Source organism: Nestor notabilis, unplaced genomic scaffold (assembly GCF_000696875.1).
Source record: "Nestor notabilis isolate BGI_N333 unplaced genomic scaffold, ASM69687v1 scaffold4441, whole genome shotgun sequence".
In the NCBI taxonomy this organism is placed as follows: domain Eukaryota; kingdom Metazoa; phylum Chordata; class Aves; order Psittaciformes; family Psittacidae; genus Nestor; species Nestor notabilis.
Genome location: NW_009915933.1, coordinates 79,258 through 105,961, shown reverse-complemented (window position 1 = coordinate 105,961; position 26,704 = coordinate 79,258). Strand labels below are relative to the sequence as shown.

The 26,704-nt window shown below is 49.6% G+C and overlaps 1 protein-coding gene across 1 annotated transcript; it reads left to right on the top strand.

The window, feature by feature from the left end:
* The first annotated feature begins 7,205 nt into the window (after positions 1-7,205).
* On the top strand, positions 7,206-21,628 carry LOC104413381 (DEP domain-containing mTOR-interacting protein-like). The gene is made up of 9 exons (XM_010024354.1): positions 7,206-7,291; positions 14,221-14,399; positions 15,905-16,028; positions 16,925-17,103; positions 17,721-17,906; positions 18,253-18,393; positions 18,713-18,783; positions 20,193-20,297; positions 21,431-21,628. Exons 1-9 carry the CDS (start codon positions 7,206-7,208, stop codon positions 21,554-21,556), a joined length of 1,197 nt encoding a protein of 398 aa, XP_010022656.1. The 3' UTR covers positions 21,557-21,628.
* Positions 21,629-26,704: the final 5,076 nt, after the last annotated feature.

Sequence of the window (26,704 nt, the reverse complement as noted above, 5' to 3'; positions counted from 1 at the left end):
TACTGAAATTGTCATGTTGGAGGAGAGCAACTGACATTAACAACACAAATGTATGCCCTGATGTGTTGTGCATATTCACTACCAGTACTGAGGGAGAAATCAAGCTGCCAGTGTTGACAACAGAACCCAAAACACGTGTATCATCTTTGTATTTCATTAGAATTTCATAGTCTAAATGCTAATTTGAGATCTATTTGAGTTAGGAACAGTTTTAAGACAACATTGGTTGCCTTCTTTATTTAAAGGGAGCTATAAAATAGAAATTAAAGTGGTTCCAAGTAGATTTATGTACTCTGAGGTTTTTACTAGCTTGTCTACAAAGGCACTTAGCACAGGAGAAAAAGGTAACTCTCAAAGCAGGTTTCCTTTCCAAGAAGAGAGAGTCCTTTAATGGATCCTTCAGCTGGTGGTGATGCTGCACATCAGATTCCAGTTCCCTTCATCAGCCAAACAGCCATGTGAGTACCCCAGATGATTGACTGCACTGAGCTGTATGTAAACTTCTATTACGTTCTTGGTCAGCAGGACTGAATCCTGTTTGCCTTGTAGAAGTAATGGTAGTGATTTTTACACACAAGAAGTGGATGTTTGGGTGGGTAGCATCACTCCACTGATAACAGTCTGTCCGTTCTCATCATAACACCCTGTGTTAAAGGCTGCTCTGTGAGCTGGATGCAAAGTTTTCAGTTGGGATTACTTCAACTAAACAGCATCTGCTGGTTCTGGAGAGAGGTTTTTGGCCTCTTCTCAGGCAGCATATGGAGGCCAGTGGCCTAAAGACGTGCATAACACCATGGAAAGCAGTAATGTATATTCTGCGTTTCAAACTGAGCGAAGAAGTGGAGTCTATAGACCAGATCTTGTCCTGTCACTACAAACCCTTGTCAAAAGCCCCTCTCCAGATTGCAGCCATTGAGTGAAAGCTGAAAGGGAAGGTGACGTGGTGCTGGGTTGTCCTGTTGGGAAGCTGTAAACCCCAAAGCTCTGTTGCTTGTGCAGTGCGATCATTCATCATCTGTTAAGTCGCTGATTCACAAGGAGGCCAAGGCATGTTGCCTGCCTGCCTTGGCTCCAGCTCTTTGTGCTTTGTCAGCAAGAAGCTGCGTCTCATCAGTAATGCAGGAAAAGAAAGGTTTGGTTTCCTTTTCTGAGGAAATCACGTTAGCTTTAGGAGAGGTGAAACCACACTGTTTTTCTATCCCCAAATGATGCATTGTATCTGAATTTCACCAGCGCTACCACAATGGCAACGTTTAAACTGGCTAAAAATGGGAAAGATTAAGTCAATACTGAAAAGACATCCTAGGAGAAGCCTCCTTGTGCTTGCTGAGAACAAGTGGGAAAGACTGAGTGTGGTTACAGGGCTGCCAAGAACACCGCGGTGTTGTACCTCAAGCAGGAAAATCCAGTGTTATTGGCTCTCCACGGTTTGTAAACTGGTTTTTGTTTTCCCTTGAAGCCCTGCCAAAGCGTGCTGCCTCCCAGAGGCTGCTCAGCATTGCTGAGACTGCTGAGGTTTACGATAGAGAAATAGGGAGCAGAAAGCACATGAAAGAAGTGGAATAAATACTTGTCTCTAGCCTAGGCTGCTAGAGATACCCCAGCTAGGTAAATTAAACCTCTGCAGACAGCCTTACCTGTCTCCAGCTCTGTTAAATGCCTGTCCTCTCTGTGGTAATGGTTGTAAGGGCTTTTTAGCATCTATAAATGGTCCTGCACACACTGGGCTCTGCTGGAGATGCAGCTCAGAGCCTCTCCTGCCTTTCTCCACCCATGACCCATCTCCTTCCAGAACACACAAAGTGTCAGTGGGGAAATGGCTCAGCTGTGCTTGGCCACTGTTGCCAATGGAACAGGAGCTGTGACAAGAAAGCTGCTGCAGATGTACTGAGATGAGTTATGTCTGAAGGTCAGTGCCAGAGGGAAGTGCTCGTGTGCATGGCACCAGCTCAGGACTCCTAAATCTCCCTTGGGCTCTTGTCCATTTGTCTTAAGCTGGGCTCTGCAGGATGCGTTCCTTGGGCTGCAGCTCCTCCGGATCAGTCCCAGTGCAAACCCTGCTTTGCACTGGTTGTGGTGAAGGGCTGGGGCCGTGAACGGGCTCCTCTGGGAGCTTGTGGCCAGTTATGCGGCTGGGGAAGAGCCTCACTTCTCCTTCCTTCCTCTAGAGGGGATGGTGTTACCGTGCATGGCTCTGAAGGAGCCTAGCTGAAGTGAGGTTTGAATACCTGCATGCAGGGTTAGCAATGTGTTCTTGCTCGTGTCCCTGCTTATCCACAGCCCCATCCTGTCCTCTGCCTTTGACTTTCATGCTGTGTTAAGCCTCTTCTCCAACCACACACACTCACTCCTTTGATTTTACTTGCTAATGTAGGATTTCAGCTCCCCCTCCCCTGTGCCCAGGCTGGTAAAAGGAGCTTTACCAGCTCCCTTTAAAGGAGCTTTAAAGCTCCTTTAAAGTTTATAGCTGTAACAAACACTAGGTTCTATGGTAGTTTGAAAGCCCTTTGCTGTCAAACCGGTGTAACAGCCCTTTCTTTACAACCAGGAAGCATCGGACACATGGTACGGAGCTGGGACAGGGCTGTCCTCTCCATCACTGCTGATACAGGTGGGACACAGCAATAGCCAGCAGTTCCCTTTAACGGATCCTGGTAGGATTGCACTCCCCCTGCCAGGAGCAGTTCCTTTGGCTGCGTCAGTGCAGGCTGATTGTAGTGCAATTAGCACAATTACAGCATGAGACTGGAGACTTTCCCACCTCTGAAGGTTCAGGGTTTCTTTTCTGTGGGTCTAGAATTGGCACCTCACTTTGATCTTAAAACCACAGTGAAGAGCCTCACCCTGAGGGTGAGCAGAGAGAACCAAACTCCTCTGGGCTTCGAAGTCTCACACCCAAGCACTGCTATAGGAGCTGCCGGTTAAGACCTATTCAAAGTCTCTAATGTTTCTCCTAATAGCTGTTGAGGAATGGGGAAGTGAAGATGAAGCAGGTTCCCTGGCTTGTGGCATGAGAGAGGTTCTTTTGTTGTTGCTGTTCTTTGTTCTTTGTTTGGTTTTATTTCCCAATGAGAACTTTTATTAGTTCACCACGAAGGTGAGTATTTGGCTGTGCTTTCATAAGCTGCAGCTCCTGAAGCGACGCAGTTGTGGGAGAATCTCATTTTTCAGGGGTTTAGGGTGGTTTATTGCAAGCTGAAGTTTGATTCTTTGTACTTTTGGAGAACCACAACTGAGCTGTAATTGCTTAAAATTAAGGGAAACAAAGATCCCTCTATTTGCTGTTTTGAAGCCAGCCGAATTATCTTGACTTGCATTTGATTGCTTGGGATTAGCAGTGCTCCTTTTCTTTGGGAAGAAGCAATATACATTGCTCTAACATCCCGATTTACTTTCTGGAACAAAATGAAGGACACTCAATGACATGAGAGCTCCAGCTTAGATTTATAACTGGCTAATGAGACATTGCTGAATAACGTGCTCATTTCCTGCCACTAGAAGGTAATAAATCTTCCCAAAATTTCGGGGGCTCTAGGAATGCTGCTGTCCCGTCCCATTACCAGCTTCCAACACAGGAGTCAAGGAGTTTCTATAGTGCAACACACAGCCCTGGTGCGCAGCAATCTCAAGGCTGGCTTTAACAGCTACAAGACCATTCCCCTGGGTGCTGTTGGATGTGACATCTCCATGCAGGACCCCCCACACCAGCAATGGTGTGGGGGTTTTATGGAGGTCCTTGCTGTGAGGTGGCCTCCAGCACTTGCTGTGCTGCCATCAATGAGTTAAGAGCAAATAGCCCCGGGGCTGGACTCTGAGCTTTGCAGCCAAATATAAACCTATTTGCTGTAAGCAGCAGGGAGAGCCTGGCTCCTACACGAGGCTGGCGGGGCTCCAGGGGAGCACACCTTGTTTTGGACCAGCAGTGACCCCAGGGAAGAAGGTCCGTGGCTGGTGTGGGGGCATCTTTCATGCTCAGAGGAAACGCAGACCCTGCAAAATCAGGGTTTTATTGTGTTCATGTTGGGTGCGAGGTTTATTTTGTATTTCTGAGCTGAATCATGTCCCGTGTGTGGGGTGAGAGGTGGTGGCTGGTGGCCAGGGCCGGGGACAGGCTGCTGACATCCTGTGTGCTGGCTCCGAGCAGGGAAAATCACTCTGTCAGCCTGTTGCCAAACCCTCCTGCCCTGCACAGGAGGTTCCTCCAGCTCCCTGTTTGAAATGCAGAGCCTGAGCTGCTGTGGGGAGGACAGGGCGATGTTTAAGTGAAGGACTAAGGCACATACTGCAGTAGCTGACAGGGACGACTGTGACAGCTTGTGGTGTTCTCTGTGCTCACTCCTGACTTGCTGCTGCAGAAAGAAAGTGCTTTACTAATAGTTCTGTTTCTCTTATGTATTTATAACTGAAAAACCAACTCATCTAATTCCCTTCTCTCTTTTCCTCACCATTGCTAGGGAAAAAAGGAGAGGAGAAAAGAAATCAGTGGGTGCTAAACCTTCTTCCTCCTTTTACCATTTTGACCCCTGGCTGTACCCAGAGGTGCTTCTATCTTTGCTGAGCATTTAATGAGTCAAATCACTAATCTATTGAAACAGCAAAATCCAAACACTACAGCTCCTCTGGAGAGGAGACCCAGATGAAGTGACCCTGCAGGGCTGCGTGCAGATTCAGAGCAGCCTTGGACTCCAACGCCATGCTGTGAATAACACTTTTCATCTGTGCATCTAGCTGATAACGAAATCTAATTAATCCCTGCATGTATAGAGAGTGAGGGAGACAGAACTAGGGATAGGGATTGTTCTTCCCAGCCCTGCAATGCTGTCAGCTCCAGGATGGAGTGATGGGGAATGATGGATAAGAGGCTTCAGCTCCGCGGGTAGAGACAGTGCCCAGTTCTGTGCTGCAATGGGGAGCGATGGGATGGGCAGGTTTGGAGGAGTCTGGCACATGTTCACGTTAGGAATGAAGGATCCTGCAGCACTGAGCAGGGACAAGCCTTGGGAGCACCTTAAAGGCCCTTTTGCTGGGCCTGACACAGACACACCAGCATCAGCAACGTGGGAGCGGAGGCATTCCGTGCTGCCTCAGGCTGTCTGGGCTCACAAGGGGAGCCTGTTCTCCTGCATTTATGGCACGGTGTGGCCAGCAGGACATGGGGGAGCCTGGATAGAAGGAGCCTTGTTGGTGCAGCCCACTGCTGCTGCTGCTCTCCACACAGCTGCAGCGCCTGTTTGACTTGGATGGGAGCACTGAGGCTGAGATGGGTTCAGCCCCAATAGCTACACCGCTGCTGCTCCTCTGTAAGCAGAGAGCCAGCGATGCTGGCCAGAGGAAGAACACCGTCCCTCCAGCTACAGCAGTGCCTTTACCCCTGTTTGCCTGGTCCTTGTTCAGCCTGCAGAAGAGAAGGCTCCAAGGGGACCTTAGAGCAGCTCCCAGCGCATACAGGGGCTACACGAAACCTGGAGAGGGGCTTTGGACAAGGGATGTAGGGACAGGACAAGGGGAATGGCTTTAACCTGCCAGAGAGGAGATTGAGATGAGCTCTGAGGCAGAAGCTCTTCCCTGTGAGGGTGCTGAGACGCTGGCACAGGGTGCCCAGAGAAGCTGTGGCTGCCCCATCCCTGGCAGTGTTCAAGGCCAGGTTGGACACAGGGGCTTGGAGCAACCTGCTCTAGTGGAAGGTGTCCCTGCCCGGGGCAGGGGTTGGGACTGGATGAGCTTTAAGGTCCCTTCCAACCCAAACCACTCTGGGATTCCTTCTTGCTCTGCCCCAGCTCTTTTCCCACTTTCTGTTTGCTCAGGCTCTGCTTTGTCCTTGGCTGCCTGGGGGTGGGCAGTGCACACTGGACACTTGCACAGCAGTACTGATGTCTCTCGTGGTGTCTCACCCAGGTGGGCAATGGTACCCTCTGTGGGAAGGCCTGTGCTGTGGGGCACTGAGCTTATTTGGGGGTGCCAAGATCGTGTGGTCTCAAGTTCCAGCTTGCTGCTGTCCTGGGGCAAGAGGCACAGGCTCCCTTTGGCTTTGGACCTTGGCCCTGGCCTCTGCCCGCTGTGCTCCTGAGCTGGTTCGGTTGAGCAGGGCTATGGCATTCCCTTAGGGAATGTAAGCCTGGAAGTGTCTGCTGGTGCTGCTCAGGTACTGGCTAACCAGCTGCTGGCTGATGAATTGCTGCTAATGATCTAATTGAAGCCAGCATTTACTTTACTGCTGCTTTATTAGGCTTCAAATTGAAGTGGAATTTCCTATGCTGATAGGATTTCCTTCCCTTCCCTTGCCCCCATCTCCTCCAGGTTCTCTTTTGGTGGGTTTCCCCCCTCTTTTGTGTGTCTGAGGTTTGGGTCTCTCTGCCAGGCAGTATTTTGCACTCCTACTTTAGCTAATGGAACTATAATTGCACATGCATGGTAATGATGGATGTAATTAACCACCTCCACATCCCAGTTCCTCTGCCCGTTTCTTTGCTGAACACCAGCACCTTCAGGTCAGCTCTGGCATCTCACATCATGGAAATGGCTGGTAGTACCTGGGGCAGGTACCAGTGCCTGGAGGTAGGTTTTAAAGGCTGTAGCTCCATACAAACAGCTTGGAATCAGACTCATCAGTGCCAGCTCTTGCTAATTACAGCCTGTGCTTCTCCATCCAGCCTCTGCAATGGCTGCTCAACAAGGAAGGGCTCAAGCTGCTCTGAGCCCACTTTAAGCGAGTGTTGGCCATGGTGTTGGGTGCAGCTCATTTTGGGAGTCATGTTAAGCCCTTAGGGAAGAGGATGAGAACAAGCCCCATGGCTTGCATTGGGGAAAGCCACATCTTGAACCCTTCATGGGGAAACCCAGCATAAGGAAGTGCTTTGTCCATCTTCCTGGTAATCAAACCACTCATCCCACAGTGCCCGGAGCCTGCTGGGTCACCAACACAAGCAAAAGGATCCTGTCCCCTGGAAGCAGACGTGCACCTTCCCTGCTCCCAGCTGGAGCCCGGCTGGATACGAGCGGGTGAGAAACCAGGAAAGCCGGGATCAGATTGCAGCAGGCTCCTCCTCCAGAGACCACAGACAGGGAAGGAGAAGCAGGGAGCTGGAGCCAGCCGGGCTGCACCTTGCCAGCCAGGCTGGGGACCACGCTGGGGGCCAGCATCTCCTCATCCCGCATCCCACGGGATGCACAGAGCCCCCGGCGCATCTCCCCAGCTCCAGCTCAGCATGGAGAGCCTCAGCAGCAGCCTGAAGAAGAAAGCCACGGAGCAGCACTACAGGGCAGAGGTGATGATTGCTGGAGAGCAGCTGAGGTAGGAGGTGATGGGGCTCTCCATGGGGCAGGGCTGTACCCCCTTAGCAGGAGGCTCAAAGCTTTATCCTTGAGCAACCTCTTCCCACCATGTGCTGGTGTCTCCCCCTCCCCAGTATCTGCTGGTTCTTCCTTTGCCCACCAAACCAGCAGTGAACCAGGTCCTTTTCCATGTTACCTCATCCTGCTGCTCCTCTCAGAGCATCTCCTGCCCTTCACCTCCAGGGGACTACCAGCGGGGTGCCGATGGCAATGGGGTTTTTATCCCTTTGCATCTTCCCCCAGGTGTGGAACGTGATGTGGTGGCCCTGAACTTCTGTATATTTATAGTCCTGGTTCTTGTGTAGCTTCTGAGGTTTCATTTCTTATGAATATAGACATATATTCTATGCAAGAAAGCCTCTTTGGCTCAGAACACATGTTCCTTTGGGGGAGGTGGGGATCAGAACCCCCTCTTTGCTTCTAAGCCTACATCTACAGGCTTTTCTAGCTCTCGAGCAGAGTTTGCTTGTTTGTATCTGGTGCCGCCCTGCTTTGGTTTAAAATGGGGGTGGAAAATAGGAACTATATCCTTGAATAATGTAAAGAGCCCAGGGCCCAAGTGTGCCAGCATCAGACTCCTAATATTAGCTCAGTGTCACTATGGTGTCCATTCCCAGCGAGCCATGGTAGCTTTAGCTTTGTTATTTGTACTGTGCCAAGGACTGGAAATACCCAGCTAAGGGTTAAGGCCCCATCCTGAAAACACAGCTGATGTCCAGAGTGGCTGGGGTTTAACTATACAGTGATGGTTTAGCCACACTTCCAGCCTGTTGTCATTCACAAGTATTACTGTCCTAGCTCCCAGAATTAAGTCTTTTCCTCATGGAGTGACTGGGAAAGCTGCTGTTGGGGCTGGAGGCTGCATCCACCTTTCTGCCTTTGCAGGACTCGGAGCCCAAGTTATAAGTGAAGCTTTGAGAATGAGCTTAACTTTCTTGTGCATTCTTCTATTCAGCTGCTGAGGTTATTTAACTGTGTGGTTGTGAACAGTGCTCTTCCAGCGTACTGCACACTATGGTGGTTCTCATAAACAAGGTAAAGACATAGTGCAAATGCCACAGTAAACCCATAATAACTCACTTTTTTCCCCTCCCAACATTTGTCTGGAAGCTCCACTCCTTAATGTGAATGTACCCTGAGCCTTTAAAAAGGATGCTAAAGCCTGCAGGGATGCGGGGTGTGTTCAGGGAGGGAATATCTTTCCATAGAGTGACTGGGATAAAGTTGAATAGAAAACACAAAATGAGTGTGGTTTTGGGGGTACTCATCATCCCCTCATCGTAGCTGGAATGCCCTGGAGCCTCCTGGTTAGAGAGCTCCCAAAATCTGGGAGTTTTCAGCCCAAGCCTGTTGCAGCACATTGTAATCTTGAGTAGGAGCAAGCGGTTTGATTACCCCAGGGTGAACCCAGTGCAGGTTATCTCTGCTGGAGGGGTGGTAGGAGGAGTAAGAAGCACCTACAAGTGGAGAGATGAGGTGAGAGCTCTCACCTCAGAGGCTGGTCTATGCTGTAACCCCGATGCTGGGAGACTGGTGCCGTTTTGCAAACACCAGAGCACCAGGAGCAGACCTGATCTGCCTTTGGGCAGCCTCAACTGCTTCGTGCCCCTGACCTGCTTCTGAAACACTCGAGCTCTTGGTTGTGTGGAGAGGAGCAGATGGATGTCACCCAGCGGGACTGCTCTCTCCTTCAGCTCCGCTGGGGTCTACATGTCATGGAAGGACCGCAGAGCACCCAGCGCTCACAGTGATGGAGAGGTGGGTGCTCTTGCTGGTGGCTGGGCACGCTGCGGCCACATCTGCTTTGGTCTGGGCAGGAGCCTGTTCCCAGTGCAGAGAGACTGGAAGGAGCTGCTGGCCAGCACAAAGCCCGGGGAGGAAGGTGAAGGGATGGACACCAACCTGCTGCCGGGCTCCTTCTTCCCCTGCAGCTCCTTTGGCTGAAAGGAGAACTGAGTGATGCAGAGCAAAGCACACTGAGCGCTCGAGCCTGTCTCTTGTGTTTTGGGGATCTTGCAGCCTGGTGGGTGAGGACCTTGTGATTTGAATGTTCCTGGATGCCCAAGAGGTAGCAATGGGGAAACTGAGGCAGGGAGGCTGGGTGAGGTCAAGGCCACAGCAGACAGGGCAGGGCTAAACATCCGTGTTGTGCTCCCCTGCCTTTCCCCAGGGAAGGAATAAAGGAGCTTGCAAAGGAGCCTCACCATCTGCCCTGGCTCTGCAAGCCTCCATCAGCGAGTACCGTTGTTGTATCCACATAAACCCTCAAACATTTGTTTTTCCCTGGTCCCTGCTTCCTGCCCTGCCTCCCCACTAGTGCATTTCATCAAACAAACCTTTGCTCCGTCTTTACAGTTCTTTGGCTTCCCAGCAAGTTTGCAAATCCCTCTGAGTTTGCTTTGGCCGGAGGGACGAGTGTTCAGTGTCAGGATGCATTTCCCAGCCAGAAATAGCTGCACAAGCGAGGGAATGCTCTGTGGGGATGGCTGTGAACAAAACAGATCCTAAAGGGACCGAGGGGAGACTGTGCTTTGGGATGCCTGGGGGCAGGGCCCCTTCACTTCCATGGGGATGCTGTTTTTTAGCCCATGGATGGGGGGGAAGAGGAGTTTTGGGTCTGGAGTTTCTCCCCATCAAATAGATGCAGATAATTGCCACTACTAGTTCGGGCTTGGGTTTTGGAGGGCTGTTGTCTGAGGCTTGTTCTTCCCAGCATCTGCTGTTGGTCTTTTTGTTTCAGACCTATAAACTCACATGAAGCTCACCCTGGTTTTACTGGGGGTTGTTGTGTGTTCCTGGGTGGCATTCTGTAATTAATCACTTCTAATTGCAACAAATGGCTTATGTGCACCGAGATACTCTGGAGCAGCTACCAGGCTTTGAATTCACACTGCTGTAACCTGAGTTGCTCAAGTAGAGACAAGCCCTTGTGCATTCTCTGCTGGGTATATTCCTCATGGTCAAGTGAACCAGCTGTTCTCTAATAGCTCTGTTGAGCTGCATTAAATACTCTTAAACATAAATAATACTTGGGAAAGTTCTGTCTTGGGCGGAAAATGTGAGAGGAGAAGGCAGGTTTTCTCGTGTGAGGAACAGAACTGATTCCAGCCACTGTCTACAACTGTCAAAGGTGCCCAGTGGTGTATTTGGATACTCAGAGACACTGGTAAATGAAATGCTCACACTTTGATGCTCTAGAAATAGGGTTCATTTAAAAGTATGCGACTGAACACACCAAAGTTTGTATTCCTGGCCAACAGCCTTTGGGCCACGGAGGATCTGGTGGTTCTCTGGTGAACTTGGACCTCCTGAAGTGGGGATGTCTTCCTGCAGGAATCGGGGGACACTCCATGGGGCAGTCACCTGATGGATGTTATTCAGAAGCCAAGACTCTGTGATCAGAATGACCTCAAAAAGCTCATTATTAACTTCTCAGCTCTGGTGAAAATGGGGACTGGGAAGGAGACTGGTGCTTGCTGGGGTTTCTTGCTGAGATTTGAGTCTTGTTTTCCTATAAATGCATTTAAATACGAGTAGGAAAACAAAGCATCTCTGTAGCACTTTGGGCTGCCACAGGCCTGCAGAGCTCCCCCAACATATCACTGGTGCTTTTGCAGACTGGGAGTGCAGCAAACTGGGTTTCCTGAGTCTGTTTACAGCTTGAATGTGCCCTCGAAGCAGCTCTTTCGCAGATAATCTGCTGTGGCTGTTGCTGCCTTTCACTGAGCACTGAATTGTTTGGTGGGTGGGTTGTTTGGAGTTATTTTTCTGTAAAGAAAGGAACAGAAAAGGCATCTTTCCAGGGCTCTTTATTTGCACTTAACTGCTGTGGGAACGTGGAGTTAATATCCTTGAAAGATCCACCTTGGCATTTGAGATGCCCAAGGTCTGTTTACATGGGAAAGAGGTGATGGAGAGCACCCCAGGGAGACATTCCCGCTCCGTGCAGGCACGTGTGAGTTCTTGGTGCAGAGTAGCTGCTGCTTTAGCTCTGGTTTTGTGCAGCTACTATACAGTAAATTAGCAAATTCCCTACAAGAAAGCCCTTTGCTTTGGCAAATGCCTCCGATTCAGGCTCTGTTCTGGAGCTGCATGATGTGAACACCCAGAAGTCATCAAGAGGGGAGCTCCTTGGGTTGTTTTCCAGCAGTGGACACCCATAACGCTGCTGGGAAGATGCTGGTCTGCCACAGGAGCAGGGAAGTTGTGCTTGAAAGGGCTGAAGTGATTTAAACTCCATTCCCTGGAGGTTTATGATTTGTTTTTCTTTGTTTGGATCTTTTTTTTCTCTTCTATTTACACTGCTGTGATTCTCCCTTTCAACAAGGTTACACAGGATGAATAATGACGTCCTTGTAGTGACCTTGACAGAGGAACAATTTGGTTATCCAATGCATGTGAAAGCAGCTCCCTGCTGCCAAGCGAGGAGTGTTTTGCAAGAGTCAATCCTCCCGTTCCAGCAAGTATTTTGTCCTTGAATTATTCTGCCTTTTATATTCCCTCCCCCTTTTTGAAGAACTATGTACATGGGGTAGGTTTTAGCATCTAGAAACCTCTTAATATTGCATTGTGCATCCTTATATCTTTTTTTATCCGGGAGCACGATTATACACCCCTCTTTTTCATTGGCTTTGCTTTTGCAACATAAGAGCTAAAATCTCTTAAAATCATGGGCTGTCAGCTCAGCAGCTGGTGTTGTGTCCTTCTGTATCTGAAAGACAAAATTGGCCTCCTTATAGTTGATGGGAAACACTAAAGAAGAGGGAAGTGAAAAGCCCACAAGGACACTGGAGCTGTGCATCTTCCTTGCCCTGTCACTAACTCAGAGCAGCCCATGAAGGTCCAAGGCACTGCTGCTCCAGAGGTGCTTGAATGCCACTTCATCCCTATCATAGCAATTGTTCCCAGTGGAATAGCTTCAGAATAAGTGCATTTAAGACACAACAAAACAATGATCCTGGGGTTTAGTAGTGGTGTTTGCTGAAAATCTGGTTTCTTTCCTGTTCTTTTACCCGCCCCCAACAAGATCTGTGCATTTTATGCAGTGCTCTGAAACATGATGAGAAAAGACCTATAGGGGAAATGGTGTTTTCTCAACCAGTTTCAGTGTGGGCCTTGTGTGATTATGGTCTGTGTGTTATTGTGGGTGAGTATACGTGTATGTGTGTGTGTGTATACATATGTATACATATATATATATATAGTCCTTATAGAGTCCTGCAGACTCTTGATAGCCATAGAGTGCTCTTGCTACATGTCTTATCTCTACCAAACATGCCTCTAAAGTGACATCCCACTTGTATTATGAAGGAAATAAAGCATATGATAAATGACTTTGTCTTCCCCCATGGCTGGGGCATGGTGGGGTGGGAGCCTCCCTATTGCAGTTGCTGCTGACTCTGTCCGGTTGCGTTTTGACAGTGGACCATGAGATAAGGAAGGAAAAGAGGTAAAATCTCTTATGAATAGCAGGCAGCTGCCTGTGGGCTGTTCCCTGCAGGTAAAATCCACATGTGGAATCGTGGGAAGGAGTCATCCAGGACAAGAGAGTAAAATGTTGGAGATACAGACATCAGTATTGGAGGGAAGCCTGTCAAAGGCAAGGTCAGGAGGAGGTTCTGCATGAATCTTTGGGTTAGTATTTGGGTTACCAGGAAGGTCTGAAAATACCTGTTCAGGGTTATGTTGGCTTGTAGTAGCCTCAGCATTAATGCTAACAAGTTACTAACTCTTCATCCAACAAAAGGGTGTATCTTAAGACTTTTGAGACTCTAATACTTGTAAATCCTACAGTCTAGGCTAATCTGTTAGTATCTGATAGGTCTTTAGGTTACTTAAAACTTCCCTCTGTGTCCGAAACTGTTGTCCACGTAACTCCTTCAAAAGGAATAAAAGGACTTGAGGCTCCACATAAACCAAGCTGCAGTGATTGATGCCTTTGGAAAACAGACTGGCCCAGGGCAAAACTGGATTGAAATGAATAATCTGAAACCAGAACCATGCTGGGGTTCCAGAGGAGATGTTTCATTGCTGTCTCTGAGCCTGCTGCATGCACTGGGCACTTCCCAGGGATAGTATTTGGGAACAGTCATGACCACAGGGCAAAAGTTTGGCTCCTGGACAGATCTCCTGCCAAGCTGGGTTGGCTTTGGCTTGAACACAAAAGATCTCTGTGCCCTGTGGCTTGCTCAGTTGTAAAGGTCCTTTTGAAAGTCAAACCACGCTCACCTGAGTGACTTTCACCCGTATTTATCTTTCCATCGCAGTCACGGGCTTGCCACAACAACAAGGTTTTCAGGACAAGGATGGTGGTTGCTTTGGTAAACTCTGTCCCAGTGTATCCCAGTTGGAAGCAGAAAATGTGAGGACTGTTGCCCGCTGTTGGATGAGTGGGTACATGGATTAGTAGGTAGTGCATGGGATCTGCCTGGCACACGAAGAAGAAACGAGAGCTCCCATCGCTGCTCCCACCCTGAGCTGTGTCTAAGACTTTGTCCTGGGGGCATCTACATTCCTGCTTTCATGGTGATGGGGAAGGAGAACTAGACACAGAATTGTGCCAAGATGACAAATGTATGTACTAGCACTTATTTTCCCTGTGTTTTGGCCCTTCCTCACCAGCTTCACTTAGCTGCCATGTGTATTTTAGAGCAAAAAGACACGTATGGTCCAGACTAAGACCTGGGTACTGGTAAGAGGAGACAAGGGGATGATGGAGAGGCTCCTTAGGATGGACTGATGCAGTCTCTGTGAAGCCGAGGGCTTGGTTGAATTTATAAGTCACTGGGTGCTTGCCAGGAGTCCCAAATCATGAGTGGCTGGGCAGGCGCTGGGCTGTTAGACCCGAATACCTCTGTATCACCACCTCTGCTCAATCTTTCTCTCTAGGCTTCGCCTCCATGACAGGAAGCTCATAAAGGACAGACGTTACCACCTCCGAACGTACCCAAACTGCTTCGTGGCCAAGGAGCTCACGGACTGGCTCATTGACCACAAAGAAGCACCGGACCGAGAGACGGGCATCCGCCTCATGCAGAAGCTGATGGACCATTACATCATCCATCACGGTGTGTGGGTTTCTCTGCTCCCCACGGAGGTGGTCGTGTATCTGGTCACCATGTATATCCATCAGGACATGGAAGCATGGTCAGGTCGTCTTCATGACCCTCCTATTGGGGGAGGGCTCCTGGAGAAGCTGGGAGGTGATGGGGAGGTGCGAGGTACATGGATCTGTGTTGCTTTAGGGGATGTCCCAGTTCCCTGTCCCTCAGATAAAGGACCTGGGCTCTGCACTGGTAAAAGAGGAAGCCATGGAAGCTGAATTATAACACATGCTTCACACCTGCAGGGAAATCCATTTTTTCCCTGTAAGATCCCAATGATGTTCAGTTTCCCCATCCATGCTGAGGTGGGGATAAGCAGGGGTGTGGAGTCCACATCACTCGAAGCAAAAAGTAATCTGGTGCCTGTAAACCTGGGGCTGAAGCAATCCTATAGGAATGCTTCCCTTGGGATTTATGTGTTGCCACTTCTTCCTTTTAAAGATTATTTCAGCAGTTTTGGTTTAGTTCAGGCCATGTGGTCTGTCACTGAGCTGCAGAGCAATTCCCAAGGTCCAGCCCTTGCTCCTGATAGAACAACAGGAAACAAGGGCTTCAGACTGGTAAAGAGCTGCTGCTCTCCGTGTGACTTTCAGGCTTAATCAGGAATGAAAGTCCTGGATTACCAAACAGGGCTGGAGCAGCACTACCCGTGCTGGGAAGGGCTGGGGCTGAGCGCTGGGACACGAGCCTGGAGTTGGGTGGTAGTTATAGAGAAGGCAGAGGCAGATGACAACCATACCAAATCCAGCCTCTTCTCTAGGAATAGCTGCCTTTGACCACTGCAATGCAGACACTCGTTACCATCTGCTACTTGCTGAGGTTGATGCCCTTTACATTCAGCTGCCTTGAATAAAAACAAAGGGCTGCTGTGCTTTATCACAAAAGCACAAAGCAGGAGCAGGGAGTTCTCAGTTAACCATTAACACCTAAACCTGGTTATTTTTCCATCTCTCCAGCCCACAGTTCCCAATCAATCCATTAGTTAATTAAAGCTGAGCAGACAGGGGGCCAATGCTGCTTTGATCGCTTATCGTGGACGCGTCCCTCCTGCCCCTGTGATACCTCCTGGCAGGACCCAGAAGTTGACTTTCCAGCCTGCCTCGTGACCCGTTGTTTTTGGTAATCCTCTGGAAGCAGGGCTGCTGGTTACCTGCAGCACTAAGTGCTCTGAAATAGGCTGTCTAAACTGTTTGCCCTCTTCTCTGCTGGGATCCAGGAGGTGGTAATCATCTCATGAGGATCATTGTGCTGCCTCTGAAAGCTCTGATGTTGGTTTATTACATACTGGAAACACATTGAAAACACTCTTCAAACAACAAAACCACTTTGGTTTCCTGTGAGCACTGACCTGTAAGGTTTTGTGTTCAGTTCCCAAATGCAATGACACCTGAATCATGGCTTTTGGAGTTAAGAAGATGCAAACTTCCACCTTTTAAAACAACCTTTTCCCTGCTCTGAACTCCTTTCAGTCTGCGATGAGCACTCGGACTACAAGGACGCCAAGCTGCTCTATCGCTTCCGCAAGGATGACGGGACCTTCCCTCTCACTAAGGATGTGAAGGTGTTCCTGAGAGGCCAAAATCTCTATGAGAAGTACGTGAGTCCTTCCCCTGCGACACAACTCTCGGCAGTGAGCGCTGGGAGTGCTCTGTGCTGTCTGTGCTTGCTGACGATGCTCTGCAGAGGGGAGCCACGGCTACAGCTGGCTCTTCTCTCCTTTCTCCGTACCCTGTGCCATAGCATTGGGAAATGCTGTTTCCTGAGCCTTGTCACAGCTACAGGACAACCCGTTTCTTTGGGGCTGGGGCAGAAGCTGTGCTCTGAGCTCAGGGATGCTTTTCAGGGCTCCAACTCAAGCGCAGGTTCTGGGATCTGGTACCCAGGGAAGTGCTGAGGTCCAGTCCGCAGCTTCCTGGGATGGGTGTATCCAGTGGCCATTCCCAGTGCTCCTGGGAATGTTTTCTTTGTGTGGGTTGTTTCTGGTTCGGGTGCTGATTTCGGTCGCTCCCTGCCCCTCTGCAGATGTGCAGCCCTTGTGCTTTGCTTTGCTCTGCAGCTGCAACATGGGACTGGGGAAGAGCATCCAGCGCATCTCACGGCTGAGCCCGCTGCACCCTCTCGTGGAGACACTGGATTTAGCTCTCCCATATGCTGCAAACTGAGTATGTGCTCGCTGAAACACACCTTCTCCATCAATTTGGACTTTCTGCCATTTGTTGCACGCATTCAGTTACTTGCTTTGCTTTCTCTGTGGCCTTTAGCTGAGGTTGCAGCTGAACTGATTCAGCTGGAGCTGCTTCCTCCATTGGGATGAAGGCTGACACCGCAGCTCTGCACTTCTCCCTCGCTCCCCACAGCTCCCTGGCAGCAATGTTTTGGCTGTAATGCTTTGCCTGCTTTCCTTGGCCTTGCATCATCTGGCTGAAGCTCTCATATGGGGTGACAGGGCTATAGAGCATCACGGGAGCCTTGTCCCACCTCTGTGCCAGGCTGGTGAGTGTGGAAGAGTCATTCCTGAAGGTGAGAGAGGAGAACTCAGTGAAGTACCAGAGGACTTTCCTGGGCTGTGAGATGATCGACTGGCTGGTCCAGGAGGGAGAAGCAGAGAACCGAAAGGAAGCGGTGGAGCTGGGACGGGCACTGCTGGAGCATGGGATCATCCAGCATGGTGAGATCCATGGGCTGCAGCTGGGATGGAAAGCAAGACATGAGCATACTTATCAAGGCTGTGCTAGGAACAAATCCCCATTCATGTCATGCAACAAGTGCTGGTCAAGTGCCCACTTAAGGATGGCAATGGGGCCTTTTAGTGCTATGTTTGGAGCTGGTGACCTTTGAAATCGGAGCAATCTTCCACCACCCCAAAGGCTTTGAGTTGAAATCTGAGCTATTGCACTTCAGTCCTTCAAAGCCTCTGGCTGCAGGGCTGGGATCCATCCCTGAGTTTGGAGGGCCGGGTTGTGAGGATGAAATGTCCAGCTCTGCTTTGCTGGGGATCATTTCCGTCTGCAGGAATGAACCTTTCCATTCAGGAGGCAGGGAGTGCTCTGAATGTCCTGGGACAGGGGGAGGGCTGTGACTCAGTGATGCACCCCTGGGAGGTGGCATCCCTTTGGGACGTGGCCCTGCTGTTCCTCTGTCCCTGCAGGTAGCATTCTCAAACAGGCAGAAAACCTGCAGCAGAACACAAAGGCATTAAAAGCAATTCACCTGGGTCCCTCGGTGTATTTACTATGTGTGTTTCACAGCCCCTCAGCCTCTCCCTCCTCCCCTGTTCTCTCCTAGTCTCCAACAGGCATCACTTCTTTGACAGCAACCTCCTCTACCAGTTCTGGATCAACTTTCGGCGGAGGCGCCGCCTCACAGAGCTACTCAATGAGAACTCTTCTCGTGCCCTCTCCGAGAGCCCGGACAGCCCCTTCTGTCTTCGCAAGCTCAACCCGGAGCCAGGCAACACCAGCTTTCTCTCTGGTAATCGGGCTGTGTTTGTGGAGGGGTGTGAAAGCAAGGATTGCATTAGCAGAGCACGCGAGAGCTGGGGCGCAGCGGGTCCCTCCACGCATCCCATGGAGTAGAGCACGCATCCCACTGGTTTGTGGTGGATGTTGTGAGCAGTGGCAGTCGCTATCACAGCTCCCCATCCCAGCAAAATAACTCAGCTTATACATCAATTCTTGATCTTTCTTTGTTTCTAAGCTCAGGTGCCACCTTCAGAGCGTGCTCATGTTTCGGATGTGGGTCAGGCTGCTGGGGGAAACTTGTTATTTTAATCCCTTCTGTTCCTTCCTTGGGTAATTGTTATTTCTGCCTCTTTCAGTCCAGACCAACAAGGAGATCAAGATTGTCTCAGCGGTTCGAAGGAGCAGCATCACTTCCCTCGCTGGAAACTCCAACCCCTACTTCAGCACTACTCCAGCGCCGGTATTCCCTCCCGTGGCTGAGTGCAACCCCAAATCAGGTCTGGGCTCCTGCACTGCCCTATCCTTGCACATCTATTCCTTCATGGCCAGGCTAGCTTGAGCCTCAGGTCCGAATGCAGCCACTGCTGGTGTGGTGACTTGCAAGCGGAGAGGTTCAGCCTCACCTCTGAGGCTGGATGTGGAAAGTTGTGCAGGTGTTTTGGAACACATTGAGGTGAATGCAAGGATTTCTGGGCAGTAACCGTGGCTGGTTCTAGTATCTGTTCTCCAGCCCATGGTAACCCCCAGGCTGCCTTGTTATGCACTTTATTGTATGAAACCCTTGATCGTGATAGGATCTGTCACCTTCTGCTCTAGTGTTAAAGAGACCCGTCACTAACGAAGAGCTCCTGTCCCCCGGGGCCCCCTACATCAAGAAAACACTGACTGTAAGTGACCCTTGCGAATGGTATTGCTAATCCAGCAGCACTGAGTTCTCTGACAGCTCTTTGATAGCTTTCTGTCTGCTGCTCTGACCCTTGTGCGCTGAAACTCTGATTGCATGTCACATCATCACAGCTTCCTTGGTGAGCCTCAGTGGGTTGGTGTCTTCGGGTAGTCCTGTGGGTGAAAACATGTGAAGCCTCTGCTTTAATTTAACATATATCAAAGGGATAGATCAGGAAAGAGACTGTTTCCTGGACAGAAAACCTCCCATTTGTGTTTCATCCAGTTCCATGCAGACTGTAGCATTGATAAGTCTTGTGACAGTTGGGACTTTGACACTCATCCTCTGTGTCACACGGATTCATGCACAGCTTCAATGTAGATCAGATATGTTGATATGATCCATCAGCATCTGATGGAGCAGCACTGATGGGGGAGCATCCGAGGCCACACTTGCCTTCCTCATGATGGGCTTTTTTCATGGACGAAATAAACACACTGCAGAATCTCCAGGAAGCTGCAAACAACCTGAGTTTGGGGCTTTTGCTTTTCTATTGATTTCTAAAGCTATAGGACCGGTCAAGGCAGGGATGGTGGGTGCTGGATGTGGATGTTGCAGGACAGTTCCTGCCTGCAGATCCTACTGTGCTTGTTTGCTTCTGTGTAGAACTTCTCAGCCCTTTCCTGGCTGCCTTTGAATGGGGAATGTCCCAGTGGCCAGGGTAGGAAGCATGAGGGCTGTCTTGCCATGCTGGTTGGACACAAGTAGTGCTACAGAGGAGCTGTGGATCAGGTTCCCACATCAACTGTGCTGCAGAAATTGATGGGAAGGAGCAAGAAAAATAAAGCTGGTGATTCATGTGGCACGTGTGAGGACGTGCCGTTCGTTCTCCTCCTCAATGCTCTTGCCCTGCCCTTCAACTCTGCCAGCCTGGGCCCTTCATGGCTCGTTTCCTTCTGCTTAGCTGTGCAGTTGCTGTGATTTATTTATACGGGTGATGTGCAAAGTCCTTGGGGAATTCCTTTTCTTTTTTAGTCCCATTAGATGGCCCTGGTATTACAGGAAACGGGCTACTTCCATCCTGGAAATGCTGCCCTGTGCCAAGGAAAAGGCACCGTATGCACGCTCTGGAAATGTTCTCAATGTGCTCTTGGTGCATGCCTGCACTTCAGCTTCATGCTGCCTGTGCTTCATTCTTCTGCACTTGCTGGCAAGGAATGTTAATCAGAAAGCAGTTTTGCAGAGAGCAATTTATCTATGGTTCTGCACCTCACTTGCTGCACAGCCCTTTCTCTCCCCGCCATGGCAAGTTAAGAGCATGAGCAGAGCTCTCCATCTCACTGGGAACTGTTGCATCTCCTGTCTCCAGCCCATTCCTTGGCTTTTAAACCCCTTTTCTTCTGCTTGTAGATTGTGGGGGATGCAGTGGGCTGGGGTTTTGTGGTCCGAGGAGGGAGACCTTGCCACATCCAAGCAGTGGACCCAGGAGGACCCGCTGCTGCTGCGGGGATGAAGGTACTTACTCATGGTGCTTTAAGAGGAGGCAGAACTCTCGTGCTGTTGTTCTTTGGGCTGAACACAAACGCATCCTCTGTGATAATCCCACCTCCTGCAGTGGAGATGAGTCAGACCGAGTCGGCACATGGAGCTCTGGCAGTGCTGTGAGGCAGAGGGAGGATGCTCTGCAGGCAAAGTGCCCTCTTTGTGGTTGCTCAGTGTTGGCTTTGCCTTTTGCCAGGGCAGCACAGGGCCTGTGGGCAGCTGAAACTGGAAAACCTCTGTCACAACTGAGCTGTTTGGAGTTGTTGAATCTGTTTGAGCTCCTAAAAACAAAGTGAAGAATTCCCAGCTCAGCTCCAGTAACTTAGCACAACCCCAGCGAAGCAGGGAAGGAGCAGAGCTTTATCCCCAGCCACTTGCTCTCCCAGCAGAGATGTAACACATTTTGTGTTTCTCTGCTATTGAGGATGTAGTTCTTCATGGAACTATTTTCCACGTACACAAAAGCTTAATAACCTTATGCTGGTGCCTTGGTGTGATTCAGTAAGTAACTTCCAGTATTTCCAGGTGAAGTGAATTGAGGTCTTGAAGCTCATTTTAGACCCAGGCACATTTGGGGTTTTTGTGTTGAGTTTTAAGGATGAATGAAAGAAGTGTTGAGTTCCCTATGAAACCCCCAGCAGTGTGGGAGTAATTTCTACAAGCTGATGTAAGTCTGAAGTCACACAGCTATTTGGAATAATGGGATTCTTCAGAGGCAGTGTGACTCCTTGTTTGCTTCAGGCAGGGTTGGAAGGGGGTGGATGAATTTGTTTCATTTAGTCAAGAGCCCAGTTAATTTCTCCTTACCTAATCTCTTTGCTCCCAAATTGCTCCATGTTAATATTGTGCCTTACTTCCATCTGTGAAGTGAACCACTGCTCACAAATGAGTCTCTTTCTCTGTTAGCTCACAGTCGAAATCCCTTTGGCCCTTTTTTTTGTGTGATGTAGTGATAACAGCACAGTGATTATTAGTGTGGTTTATGGAGTGGTAACACTTTAGGGCTTACAGGGGTTTATAGCAAGTTATTTGTGTTGCAGCCTTTGGGTCTAGTCAGTGCCAGGAAGACATCGGATGAAGGCAGCCAGCCCTTCCTTTCCTTACAGGTGTGCCAGTTTGTGTTCTCAGTGAATGGGATGTACGTGCTGCATCTGGACTATCAGACCATCAGCAGCCTCATCATGACAGGACCACGAACTCTTGTGATGGAAGTCATGGAAGCTGTTGAATGAGCGAAGGAGTCTTCATCCCACCCCTGGGAGGGCAGGATACTCCACTGAGCCAGGCGGGACTGTGGGGAGGGACCACGCACTGTGAAATGTTGGCCAGGCAGTTTAATGTATTTTCAAATAAACATATTCTAATGGGCACGTCTCAGATTTTGATGCTGAAGTTCTTGGCTCTGCATGATCTTGAGAAGGTCAAAGCTCTTACAGCCCCTTTTTAATGCCAATGGAAGCATTCAGCACATCATGAAACCAAGCTTGAGAACAAGCCATTCACCCAACCAAGCTGCCAGGCAGGTGGCACGAGTGGATGAGCAGCAAGAGGTTTGGTACCAAGCAAGTGAGTATGTCTGAGCTTCCATGATGGTGTTTTTTGTGCTCCCACCCCCTAATAAGTCCTAAACCAGCTTCACCTCGGCATGGAGCCAGGCAGCTATCCCAAACACTGTAGGCTGCAACCAACCTAGTGATGGGAGAGACCCTAAAAAGCGTCTGCCCAAGAGGAAATGTGTCACAATTTGGGTTTGACTCTGGGAAGGAACAGAAATGAGTGAAAGCCACCAAAATCCAGCCCTCCTGGTCCCCGCTGCTCCCAGGATGACTTCATTTGCAGGCAATGAAGAATATTCATATGCAGACTATCCTGAAAGTGAACTGAACAGAGAGTAACAGGTAATAACATGGTAAAGTGAACTAAACATGGAATAACATGTAATAACAAGAAACTGGGGAGGTATCTTTGCTTTCCAGTTCACAGAGCATCCTGCCTGTGATCAGCTTGCAATGCTGTGCATGCAGCAGGATGATTTCCAGCACTCCTGCTCAGGGCAAGTCCCTCAGTACAGCTCTTCTGGCCACCAACCAAGTCTTAAAACCATAGAAATCCCAAATCATTAAAAATGTAGTAATTTTGATTTGTGTTCCAGTGAGAGCTGACTTTCTTGGAAAACCGGTGTCAGTTGTAGGTTTGGGATTGCATTACTGCTGGCTGCACGGTTTTCCATGGTATAAAGGGATATGTGCTCCCCCAGCACCAGTGCAGAGGTAACGGGACAACTGGGAGCACATCGCTCCCAACATGGTCCAAGAGAGATGTTTGCACTGATAACCCACTGAGCTCCTTCCAGCCCTGAAGTGAAGCCACACAGTGTTTAAAGCCCTTGTTAATACACTCACAGCTATTTCCAGCCATTCAGCCACAAGGTGAAGCAGCATCCATCTGCCTTTTAAATTCTGCCCTTTGTTGCTGCTCAGGGAGGGTTTGGTTGTCTCTGATGGCCCCAAGGTTTAACCCAGAGCATTGGGCTAGAGCTAAACCAAACCCAGGAGGTTACAGCGTTGTGTGGGCACCTTGGGAAAGGTAAGATGGAAAGATGTTACCTTGGAAAAGGTAAGATGGAAAGATGTTACCTTGGAAAAGGTAAGATGGAAAGCAGCAACCTGAATGTAAGTACTGGAAACAGCTCCAGAATTCTCTGATGCAAACAGAGTGTGAATTTTAGCTCTGGATCTGAATTCCCTGGAAGTGAAAAGTTCCTTCTTCTTCATTCCCTTCTCACCTCCTCTTGGTTTCCGAGTAAACTGTAGCAAATCTCAGCAGCCTCTGCAATGGAGCAGGAATCACAGCAGAGGTATTCTGTGATATTTACACAACAACCCCCTCTCCACAGGGTGCCAAATACTCCCATGTTTTGTTTTAGTAAGATTTAAGTGTTTCCTTTCAGTGTTATTGTTTAGTCTGTATGTTGGGATGTTTTCAAATCCTGGGTTCTAAAACAAAACTGTAGCAAAGTGCCAAATGTTTGTTTATTGTGCAGAATATTGGGAAACTATAGTTTATTTTTTTCTCTCTAACTTGATACTTTCAAAGGTCCCTCTGCTTCCCATTGAGTTGCGAGGCTTCTGCAGCTCGCTCTGTTGCAATAGGAGACTGGTGCCGACCCAGAGATGCAGCTGAAAATCTGGCCACTGTTTGAGATGAGAAATGCCACTGTCACTTGTTCCCTTCTTGGCAAGGAGGAGAAAATCTCTCTGAAAAGGTTTTGGCATGGAGCTGGATGCTCTCAAAAGCACTCCTGGGGCTGGGGACCACATGCCGGGGTTGCTCAGGGCTGTATCCCACAGCATCATCGAGCTCCAGTTCATGAATCAGCCTCTGGCCTTGCAGACCTTACAGATGTGCTTAATTTCCTCCAACAAACGCAATTTGCCTTCGGTGCAAAGGCCGGGCTCTCAGAAATGCCTAATGGGGTGTGGATGGGGCCGGGCTGACTTCATCCCTGGGAGCCTGACAGTGGGAGGGAGCCACGACTTGTTGCTGCGCTCTAGGAACTCGGCGTGGAGCTTCCTAAGTGTGTGTTTAGCGTTTAGTTCGCAGAAACACCGAAAGCTTTTCCCTGCTTTTCGCTGCTTTTCGCAGCAGCAGCGCCTTGCTTTGCACACACCCTTTATTTAGCTGCGCACAGGGGCCAACAGCGCTCTCCGCTGCGTGGCGAGAGGGAGGTGGGGGCATCCCTCTCCCCCTGCTCTCCCTCCCCTTCCTTATCCCTCCTGACGTCTGGGAATTGAAACCTCTCACCGCGCCGAGCAGCAGATGAGGCGCCAGGGCTGCTTCTCCCAGGATTTAAGAATGTAGCTGGATCCGTCGCACCTCCCGGCTGACTCCAGGGAAAAGCTGCTCCACTGAGGTCTGTGGCTCATTCCCATCTGGGGCTCGGTTCGCAGGGATGACTCGAGGGGATGTGCAGGTCTGGGGCATGTGCGGGTATTGGCGGAGTAGGGAATGGCTGCAGGGGTTGGAAACTTGGAACTTGGGGCAGTGCAGCCGATGCTGCGCGGGGTGGCACGGCTCATCCTCTTGTGGTGAAGTAGCTTCAAGACTCGTATTTGCTGCAGGTCAGGTCTAAATATTACCAGGGCTGCTTTAGCAATGCTTTTGGGGTGGTTGCTGTGAGAAATGCACTTTGCTTGTTGGTTTGTTTGGGGACTTTTCTATTTTGTGGTGAATAGACTAAAACCTGCAGGAAATTGCTGCCAGAGAGGACGGTACTTGGAAGGGTTTGTAGCAATGGCCGTTGTCTGGGGTGGGTTTCCCATCTGGAGGTGAGGTGTGGGTCTGCATCAAGCTGATGTTACTGCCTGGGCTGTGGGGAGCTGCAAAGTTTCAGCCTAGAAGTGAAACTTGTGCCTAACTTCTTAAGCACTTGTGTGCAGAGATGGTGATGGCCTCTGGGGTGAGGAAATGTCCCCAGCCTGTGGCTGTGGAGGGGGGGAATCATTCCCAGTGCCCCCAGATCCCCACTTCAGTTGTGGTTTAAACATGGGATTTTCTGCATGGATTTGTTTTTTCTTTTAATTAAAGTGACTACTTTTAAAGTTTCCTGTACAAATCAGGGATCTCTGATTGTTTTAACCTCCGAATCCCCCCTGAGCACACAGCTGGGGCAAGGTGGGAAATGGTGTGTCCCATCCCATGTTCCCCCCTCAGTTTTCCAACTCGTGGAATTACCACATGCTCCTTGTGTTGCTATCTCCAAATTCCTTCCCTGAGCAAGTAAAGGGAGAGGAGCATCAATGTGCCAAAGGCTCCTTGCCCGCTGGTAGGTTGATGCCACTGTGGTTCCCTTGGTTCCATGGTCCATAGCCCAGCCTGGCTGGCTGGTGGCATCAGTGAGGGTAGAGATGGATGGGAAAGGACCTCAGAGACCCAAAATGGGGTTTGGGTCCAGCAGGTAACCCATGGAGAGAAAGATCTGCAGGGACAGGGAGAGAGAGCTCCTCCAGCCATGTGTGTTGCACCGTTACATACAGGTGCATTTGTAATTCCTGCTTTACAGGTAGGAAAAGAAAAGTTGGAGAAGAGGCAAAATAGCAATGGGTTTGCCTCCGAGCTGGGAAGAAGGGATAAGTCTGCTCCTTGCTTTAGCCACAGTAAAGATCCACACCCTGGGCAATTACTGGATGCAACCTGGGTTGATACTGAACTCATCCTCACTGACAAATCATGGTGGAAGCTCCTGGCTGAACCAGGTTCAGTGCAGGCTGGAAAAGCCCGTGTGCATTGCACTGAACTTCAGATCCAGCATAACCCCAGTTAACATGAAAAGCTCATGCAGAATCCATTGCTTTTGCCAGAGTTTGGCATCCCATTGGCCTGTAGAGCCACGGGGAAGTTGTGAGGAAATCAGGAGCACTTTGGTGGCATTGCAGAATGGCACGAATGAACGGTGGGTTCAGGGAGTTCTCCAAAAATGCAGGCTTCTTGCTGCCATTTGGCACATGTCCCTCTGCAGCCGGGACAGACTTTGCTCTCATTGAGGTGACAGTCACATTCCTGATCCCACCTGTAAAAGGTTTGCTGCTTATTATAAGCAATGACTTCATTTTATTAGCTGGGGAAAAAAGGCAAGTGTTTCCCATGGCTAAAGGCTTCAGTTACACTGCAGTTGTTCTGTATAACCTGATCTTCCATCAAAAAGACCAGCACAGACCGAGCGGGGCGGTTACCCTCTCCCTGTTACAACTTGTGTGTTTCCCATTCAGTCTTACAGTAATTTAGGACTGATTTAAACCCCAGGAGATCACGGCTGGGTCACTCACGTGCATATTTCGTTTTCCTTGCAATAGCTGGAAAGCTGACGTGTTTGAAGGGAAATAGGCATTTGCCAGAAGCCTCTAAATACCTGTCCATCAAAGTGAATAGAAGTGAAATGTCGCTGCAGATGGTGATGGAGGGAACTGGTGTATGGTCTGGTTCTGCCAAAAGCAATGAGGCTGAAACGTGCAGCACAAAAATGACAGATGCCAATGATGCGTTGCGAAAGGCCAACAGCATGTTTTAAACCTGGTGCGCTGAGATTGTGACAAGGGGGTGAGCACTGGTTCCAATGGGGTGGTTTAATCCTGACATGACATTTCTGACCCAAACTGAATGAAACTGAAATCCAGGCCAGCAAAGGGAACTGAAGGTGCTTGGGGTCCATGGTGCTAGTCTGGCCTTAGCTAACCAGCTTTGTCCGTGCTGCAGAGGATATTTCTAAGTCACACTGATCCTCTGCCATCATTAAGTCCATAACTGCATCGGGGTTTAGTCTGTTCAGGTGAACAGGTTAGAACAGAACCACCCCGACAAGTCCTGAATGTAACTTCTCAGGA

What these genes read in the sequence shown, in the direction of transcription:
- LOC104413381 (XM_010024354.1), top strand. Translation starts at nt 7,206, where the DNA reads ATGGAGAGCCTCAGCAGCAGCCTGAAGAAGAAAGCCACGGAGCAGCAC. An exon ending in GGCCAAAATCTCTATGAGAA is followed by an intron (nt 16,029 to 16,924) that starts GTACGTGAGTCC and finishes CCTCTGTGCCAG; the next exon opens with GCTGGTGAGTGTGGAAGAGT. An exon ending in ACATCAAGAAAACACTGACT is followed by an intron (nt 18,784 to 20,192) that starts GTAAGTGACCCT and finishes TTCTGCTTGTAG; the next exon opens with ATTGTGGGGGATGCAGTGGG.